This window comes from Rhinatrema bivittatum, chromosome 2 (genome assembly GCF_901001135.1).
Source record: "Rhinatrema bivittatum chromosome 2, aRhiBiv1.1, whole genome shotgun sequence".
Taxonomy (NCBI): domain Eukaryota; kingdom Metazoa; phylum Chordata; class Amphibia; order Gymnophiona; family Rhinatrematidae; genus Rhinatrema; species Rhinatrema bivittatum.
The window spans coordinates 571,343,359-571,352,139 of NC_042616.1; the positions used below are offsets into that span (position 1 = coordinate 571,343,359).

General features: G+C 38.3%; 1 protein-coding gene across 3 annotated transcripts in view; it reads left to right on the top strand.

Annotated features, from left to right (window-relative positions):
* PTPN2 (protein tyrosine phosphatase non-receptor type 2) overlaps positions 1–7,506 on the top strand; it is a 182,980-nt gene extending 175,474 nt beyond the window's left edge. For all 3 annotated transcript variants that reach the window (XM_029590950.1, XM_029590948.1, XM_029590951.1), the window contains one exon: positions 7,138–7,506. In XM_029590950.1, coding sequence (XP_029446810.1) covers positions 7,138–7,159 — 22 coding nt within the window. In that variant the 3' untranslated portion in view covers positions 7,160–7,506. The remainder of the gene's footprint in view (positions 1–7,137) is intronic.
* The last annotated feature ends 1,275 nt before the right edge of the window (positions 7,507–8,781 follow it).

The following is an 8,781-nucleotide window of genomic DNA, read 5'->3' on the forward strand; positions in this document are numbered from 1 at the left end:
TATCCTTAAGAAAATTACTTTATGGGACGAAAAAGAAAGCCAAGGACTGTTTCTTACCCCGCGATCTCTCCTGGGCAGTCTTTCACGGGACCCATGGACGCCCATGTCTCCCGCAGTACTCCCTTGCCAGGGAACCAGCCGCTGGAGAGAGGGGGAGGGGAATTTGAGCTCCCCTCTCTCCCAGGCTCTATATCACCTCTGAGCCCGGCGCGAGGAACGTCTCCGGGTAACCCCGCGAATGAGAGATCCACCTCGATAGCTGTGGAGACTCCAAGGACCCAAGTGGTTCAATCTGTTTTCTCTGCGGGGGACAGCGAGGTGGTGGAGGAATCTGCAAGCCAGACGGCCATCTTGGGAGAGGGAACCAGGAGAGGGAAACCTCAGAGCTGACCAGGAGCCTATATGGACTGAATTAACAATTCCAGAACTGCCCTCTGTCCAAAGACCAGGTGAGATATCTTTAATCTCTATTTGGGATGCAATAGCTGAGTTTCGTGCTTCTATAACAAAACAGTTGGCACCGATAGTCAAAAGAAGTAATGAAATGGAACAAAAAATAATATCTTTGGGAAATACAGCAGTGGACTTAAACCAACAAATATCTACTATTAGAGCCCAAGCAACCTCTATTCAGCAATCTCATTGTTTACTGGCTAAAGATAATGCTAATTTAGCATTAAAAGTGGAGATGCTAGAAAATGTTAGAAATAAGAACTTGAGGATTATAAACTTTCCCAAAGTTCCTCTTGTTTCGCCACGGGATATGTTCAAGAGATACTTAATTGAAATCCTGAAAATACCTGAAAACGCTATCCCACCAACATCTAAAGTATTTTATTTGTCAACGCATAGAAGAGAATTAAACCAGCAAAGGGATGGAATGGAAGTATTACAGTCTGCGGTAGTGCCACCAATGGATTTGACTGCAATAATTGAGACATCGGATTCAGACATTGCCATACGTGCTACACTTAGTCTCACTGGTCCTTGAGCCAGATCGGGACTGGTTATTGAAATTGTTTTTCAGGCATAGATTAGAAACTTTTTTGCGATTCAAAATAAATATTTTTCCTGACGTATCTCGTTCAACGCAGAAGAGACGCAAGCAGTTTCTATTAATGAGGTCTATGGTACAACAGATAGGGGGTCATTTTGTTTTAAAATTCCCTTGCAAATGTCTAGTGAAGCATGAAAATGCTTCTTATGTTTTCTTTGACCCTCCTCAGTTGTCACAATTCTTAATAGGAAAGACCCCTGAGAATGGCTCTGAGGTAGAGCCTCTACCCATAGATTCTCAGGAAAATGTTCCTTAAATATATGTACTGCACCGCATCAGTCTTTGTGCCTTCTATTATTAGTATTGTACTTAAATTTCCTTGGATTGTGATTTGGTTAACTCCCTAATATTGAGGACTTTGATGGCATTGTTTATAAGAAGATGTTTATTTTTGTTTTGTTTTTTCCTGCTATTGAATAGTTTCTGTAAAACAATACCTGTTTTCCATTCAAGATTATTCTTGTATTTAAATTTGAGAAAATTTAATAAACAAATAAAAAAAATAAAAAAACGAACCATTTCCAGTTGGATATCCCAATGAATACATTTTTTCTTACACAAAGAAATCAACTGCCCTTCAAGATAAGGTTCTTGCACATCAAGTCCGAGCGGTGGCAACTTCTCTAGCCCACCTCCAGAATGTGCCGCTACTTGACATCTGTAAAGTGGCAACATGGTTCATTTTCTGCAAACCTTTTAATCCCACTACTGTTTAAACCAGCAAGCGGCATCAGACGCAGCTCTGGGTTCGGCAGTCATGTCGAATTCCTAGGAGTATAAGACTGTCTACACTCAACTGCGGGTTGCGCACTCCAGAATTTGAAAAATGTAAATAAAATCAAGGCACAACCCATGGGCTAGGGACACCCAACCCAGACAGCATGGCTAATTCAACCCTGCTATCAACAGGGGAAAAAGCAAGTTTGCTTACTGTAAACAGTGTTTCTGAAGATAGCAGGATGAATTAGCCATCGGAAACCCTCCCTCCTCCCTAGACAGTCTTAGGGACAATCCACTTAAAAGGAGAAGCTTTGGGAATGGACCTGAAGGAATCAAGGTTGGCGCGGGAAGACGCACGCACAGTCGCACAGAGTCAACTCTCTGGTTACTGAGAAAAGCTTCACCTAGAGATCGTCGGAAGCATCTCCCAGATAGCATGGCTAATTCATCCTACTATCTACGGAAACACCATAGATGGTAGGATGCTTTAGTGCTTTAGTGTTTTTGCATGAAATTCCATCCTGATAAAAGTATTGGCTATTATGCCGCAATGCAGAGAGGTGGACTGGCTTAACTCAGGTTTTCTTGGTACTGGAAACTTTATTACTGGTCACAGGTGGAGTAAAGTTTCCAGTGCCATTGCTAGTCTCTCAGGCCAATGCAATATTGTTGCATGTTAAATGGGCACTCATGATGGAGCGCCCACTCTCAGCACGTGCCCCCTAAGGGCACATACCTAAACCATTGGTCTCCATTTTTAATAAAGTTGTACTTGGACATTTCTTTGGCGTCTAACCTCCATTGTTTGCTCAAACGGCTTTTTTAGATAGCCTACCCTCCTGCTTTTTTGATGAATGCTATTAGCTACATGGTCAATTGGGACACGTGTTTTTAGACACGCTAACCCCTGGTTGCATTGGGGGTTATGGATGCACATCCAAGAACATGCGTCCAGTCGTGTGTTGAGCTGTGTACTGGCCGCAACGCATGGTATTGCATCAGCTTGTATGGGCAGAAGCTGGAGTTCTGGTGCCAGGACCCCGTAGTTGAGATTTATGGGCAGAAAACATGCTTGGTGCACACATAGCATGTTTTCTACACATAAATATGATTTATGTGCACACAAAATGTTTTCCATGCTAAAAGTGTTGTGTACATAAAGCATGTTTTATGCATACCCTGCCACCTAAATTAAGATGTGTGATCAGCCTTTTCTGTGTACACATTTGTAACTCCTGATGCATTAGCATATTATTTGTGTACTGCATTGGGAGTTTTTCTTAATACAAGTGATATTTTTATTTTTTTTAAGTGCCTAGTTTTTGCACATATTCTTAATACAGGACTTGTAATATTGTCCCCTTAGTGGATTTCTATGAATGTGGCACGCAGGTTAAATTTTTGTAAATAAAGGCTTTTGCCATGGCATGTCGATTATATACTGGTCTTAACATATAAGCTTCAAACTTAGAGCATGCGCATGATTTTAGCTCCAATAGAGCTCATTCCTGACACTTTAGGATTTCTATCTCAACGTTTTATCTGATGACATCTGATTGTGTGGTCTTAATTTTTTTTTGTTTTGTTTTCTAGTTATGAAAGTAGAATATCAAAGAATTTGGTAATAAAAGTCAATATCTGCTAGTATGATGAAAGCAGCGTAGTGTAGTTATTTAAAAAATGTGGTTATTCCACATAAATTACCAATAAATACCAATTTCTATGCTTACTTTCTTTGCTGCAATCTTATGCTAATAACTACCACAGTTTCTTTTGTGCTGGTCAATGAATCAGTAAGAAAAAATAGGTGGAACCTTTAGCTAATTACAATGAAATATACATCTCTGTACACACACACATCATAGTTGTTATGGATTTTTTGTTACATGATTTTTTTTTTTTTGTTTTTCTACAAGTTGTTTTTTTTTATGGGTATCATTTAAAAAATTTTTTTTTCAAAATATGGAAGGAAAACAGTTTAATAAAATGAATCTACATAAACCATGAAAGCTGTATGAACTATAGTAAAAAAAAAAACAAACAAAAAAACAAAAAAAAACAATTTAAGCACAATTAACATGAACATACAAGTAACTTCATTTAGAAATACAGATAAAAGAAAAGTCCAATTTGATAACTTGATGGAAGAAGATTAGTACCATTTATTTGTGGTATTGAAATCTTGATTTAATGTAAAACAGGTGATTGCATGAGACATGTTTGTATATTGCCAGAGAAGACTCAATTTTGAAGGTATGATAGGGGAAAGAATGGTTCCTGTGACAGTATCATTTACTTAGTCTTCCTGTCCAGTCTGTAATAAAGCAGTTTTAGTTCTCACTTTTTCACTATTTTATATTGCAAAATAAATTACTTGGATGTTATTTCTTGTGTGTCTGTCTTTATTTGATGTTGATGTTCAAGAAATCTGAATATGATGAACCTAATTGACAGCAAGTCTATAGTGCAGCACCACTTTGCATAAGTTTAGAATGTAATTTGTACAGCATTTACATTTGTTACATTACTGTGCTTTTTAAGCTAACTTACATTTTGGGGTTTTCTGTCATAACTTTTCATTTTGTATAGTGTCTTATAAAAGTCTTCAAACCCTCAGATATTTTTCACATTCTGCTGTCTGTAAAGTACAAATCAAAATGCATTAAAGTAGAGGTTTGTTTCACTAATATACTCTACAAGTTCATAATGAGAGAACAATTATAGAAATATTTCAAAAGTAATTTTAACAATTGAAAAAAAAAGCCTTCATTGCATAAGTCTTCACTCCCTGTAATTCAATATTTGGTGGAAGCCCCTTTTGCAGCAATAGCCCTGAGTCAGTTAGGATAAGTGTTTACCAACTTTACATAGGCAAAGAGTGGGGATGAATAGTGCAGGTTTTGCCCGTTGTTGGTGGAAGAGCTCAAGCTTTTTCAAGTTAGCTAGGGTTCATATGGATTGTGTTTGTAAATATTGCCACAAATGTTTTATTGGATTCAGGTCTTGGCTTTGACTGGCCTATTTAGATATGCACTTTCTTCTTGGTGAACTACACCATGGTTTTTGCTTTGTGCTTAGGATCACTGGCCTACTGAAAGATGGGCTATAAACGTCCCAGGGCTATAGCAGGCTAGAACAAGTTTTCCTCCAGGATCTTCCTGTACTTTGCACCATGCATCTTTTATTTGATATTTACAACATTCCTGTTCCCACTGCTGCAAAGCACACAGCATAATGCTGTTGCTACTATGCTTTGCTGTAGGAATGGTATTAGAGTGATGTAGTGATTTTACACCACACATCACTTAGCATTGAGATTGAAAAGTTCTACTTGGGTCTCAGACTCCAAAACCTTCTCCCACATGCATGCAGTGTCCCTTAAGTCAGTGGTTCCCTACCTTTCTTGTTTCACAGCACCCCTGGAACAGAGTGCATTTCATTGTGACACACCAGTCATCACTTTCTATTTTCTCTCTCTCCATCCCTTGACACCATCACCACCTTCTCCTTTCCTTCCCCCCCAGCATAGTAATCACCCTGCCACCATCTTATTTCCTTCCTTCTCCCCATCCCCCTGGCATAATCGCCTTCTCCCTCACCCAAGCACTTGGCAACATCATCATATTTCCTCTGCTTCCATTCTTCTCCCTTATCTCCTGGTTGCAGCATTACCTTCCCTGTTCTTCTTCCAGCAGGCATGTTCAGCTCTCTTCTGCCCCCATGTCCTGGAATGGCAGAAGTCTGAGCAGGCTTACTTAGTAATGGTAATATTTTTGATCGCTTTTCATCATGACTTCAAAACTGTGTACAATTGAAACAATTAGTGCTGCTTCTTCCTCCTCTGCTGGCTTCCTTCTGAAATCGGAACTGCATGGGGCTGGCAGGTGTGGCAAGACTACAGGGCCCTGTGCAGTTTCTATTGCAGGGAGAAAAGCAGGAGCAGCTGCAGATAAAGTTGTTTTCTGATTTCCCCCCTTCCCCTTTTTTAATGGGGAGAGGACATCCTGCAAGCCAAGAAGAGAGAAAATGAAGACTGCAGCTGACGCACACCTGCCCTTCAGCCACGGGGCACTAGTGTGCCATGGCATATCAGTTGGGAAATGCTGCCTTAAGTGTTTCTGTAAACATGATGTGGTACATCTGCTTTTCTTCAGTCATGGCTTCCTTCTTGCCACCCTCCAATATAGGCTATGTTTGGACACTGGGGAAAACGAGTGGTTGTCAATTTCAAGCTTACTCCACAGAGACTTCTGTAGTTATTTAAAAAAAAAAAAAAAATTCTTAGGCCTCAGTGACCACCTATAGCAGTTTCCTGAACCTATGGCTAATGAATTTGGTGGGACTGCTTAATCGTAGCAGTGTCTTGGTGGTGTCAAACTGTTTCCATTTACTATTTGTTTGTTTCTTTGTAAATACAGACGTTCATGGGAAACATCACATCAGTTTACATTACAGTATACTAATATATAAAAAAAAATACAATTTGAAAATATACAATGAAGTACATAATTATTTAAAAGAAACATTAAAATAAGAAATTTTCTAATGATGGATCTGACAGTGCCCCAAGGGATATACAAAAGCATTGAAACTTTTACACAGCCTTTCCCCAGTCTGTATCCTTTAACACTATCCTGACGTTTTCAGCAGCTTGTTGGAATATTTTAACCTTTGCTTCAAATTCACTTCATAGAAGAGAAACAGCTTGATTCTTCATACAGGAGTATTCAAATTCGCTCAACTACAGTGATGTGTAATCAGGTGGCCTTTATTTAATGTATCATGGGCCTTTAGGCAATTTTTAGAGCAAAAGCTAATTTTAGTTTGCCATGACAAAGGGTGTGAAGATTTAAGATTTTATTCTTAATTGCTTTTGGAATATTTCTATATTCTTTCATGATGGTGTGGAGTATGTTGTGTAGATCAGTAAAAAAAAAAAAAAAAAACAAACACCAACTTTAATTCATTTTGACTTGTATTTTGAAGACATCAGAATAGGAGATGTGCAAGGGTGTGAAGACTTAAAGGCATTCTACTTCCAGCTCTGTTTTAGATACATCATTAAGGCAGAGGGGTCAACTTGAGGTCTGACACTAAATTCTATCTTTTTGTACTGAACACAACCAGCCAGCATATTAAGAAAGAGTTCCCTTTCTCTTGTACCTTCTGGATAACATAGGTTGGGTTCCTTAAGGCATATGGCATTTTGTGAAATGTTGCTATTCCATTGTCGCCTGAAGTAATGGTCTTTGTGAGCTGGAATAACTTTCTTTTGTTGTCTGAGTTTTTATTTTGGAAAAATTTATTTTATTTTTAGTTTGTACTGAAACGGTGACTTTGTTTTGCGTTGTATGTCGTAGGCCGAGAGTGACTGACTCCTAAATCTTCAAGGCTTGTGAATAATCTGCAGCTTTAAACTGCAAACCATTGACATGCAAAGCAAGACCTGAACCCCTCTTCAAGAACAAAAATGAGGTCTACTAAATATGGGGTGACCTCATATTTATCTGTTTACAACGTAAACTACTACATCCAGGGGATGAAGAACACCAGCAGCATGCAAATTCAGAAATCAAGTTATTTTAATGTATTGTCAAGTGTTTTTCTAATGCTTGTATTAACTGTAGAAATATGTAAAAGAAATTAGAAAAGAATACTTTGTATAACACTGCCATTCTCATTGTATTTTTATACTTTAGGCAGCATTAAATATTTTTTTTAAACTGACAGCCAGCTGTTGTCTTGTTTATTCATTAAATATGTTCATGTGGTAGATTTTATATTTAAAGAAAAAATTATTCTACAAATGATATTTTTAGTGTTATATTCCCACATTACAGTCGCATACATGTGATAGACAACAAATGCTGGAAATTTCTAGCCAGTTGCCTTGGTTATTAACAGTACCTGTGTGTGTATTTTGATAAAATTCCATGCGTTTGTGAGGCCATGGAAACAAATTTAGGTGACCATTTTGATGAGCCATGCTGATAATGAACTTAGTGCTTGGTACTATACAGGACTAGAAATGTTGGCTATTTGAGGTCTCAGTTCAAACCAATGAATGTTTAATTGTCTCATTTTAAGAAGTGTTACTTGATGGAGTGTGCTGCTACTGGTCAGTTAGCAATTGGTGTTGAAGATGGTGGCTAGAAACTGCAGTACAAAGTTGTGTGCATAAGACACATTCACTAGCTGTTTCTGGTGGCTCTGTATGCTGCAAGTAGCACAGGTTGCCCCATGGTGATGCATTGAGAGAACAGACCATCAGACTCATCTTGCCTATCCATTTCTCCTTACTTTTCATCCCTATCCTATGTATGCCGCTTTGAATTCAGATTGCTTCCACCACCTTAACCAAAGGTTGTTCCATATTTTCACCACCCTGTTTATTAGCAAAGTGCATCTTCTTGGTGGTGATTCTATTACTCCAGTCAGTCAGGATTCCCTGAACATTCCTTCAGATTTGTAATTCTTGTTTACTGGTTAAACAGATTGGTTCTTGGTGGTTTTGTTTAGTATTGTTGAGTCTTCACACCCCACCCCCACCCCCCATTTCTCATTGTTTCTAATGTTCTTAATTTAATGGAAAAATAAACCCTTGATTTTCTTTGGGTACTTAAATGTAAAAATTAGCTTTAAAAGTATTTTTGTGTATCAGTATTGTTTACTAATGGCAATTTACTTGTGCATTGAGAAAATATTAGCTTGAAGGCTGTGCAGGTACACGTGGAACACATTTATATTTTTTTAAGTGATTTTTTTTCCCAGAAAACATTTTGAAGTCTACATGTTAAGTAATTCAGTACAGCTGAGTTAATCCTCACCTATGACCAGAAATATTCTTCCCCTCACTATTGCTCTCTGGTACATATACATATAGTTTGGCAGAAGGTAAGGGATTCATTAGTTGTGTTGGCATCCTTCTCTCATTCAAAAGAAATGAAACTACTACTTACCTGATAATTTCCTTACCTTTAGTGTAGGGTAGGTCAATCCCAATG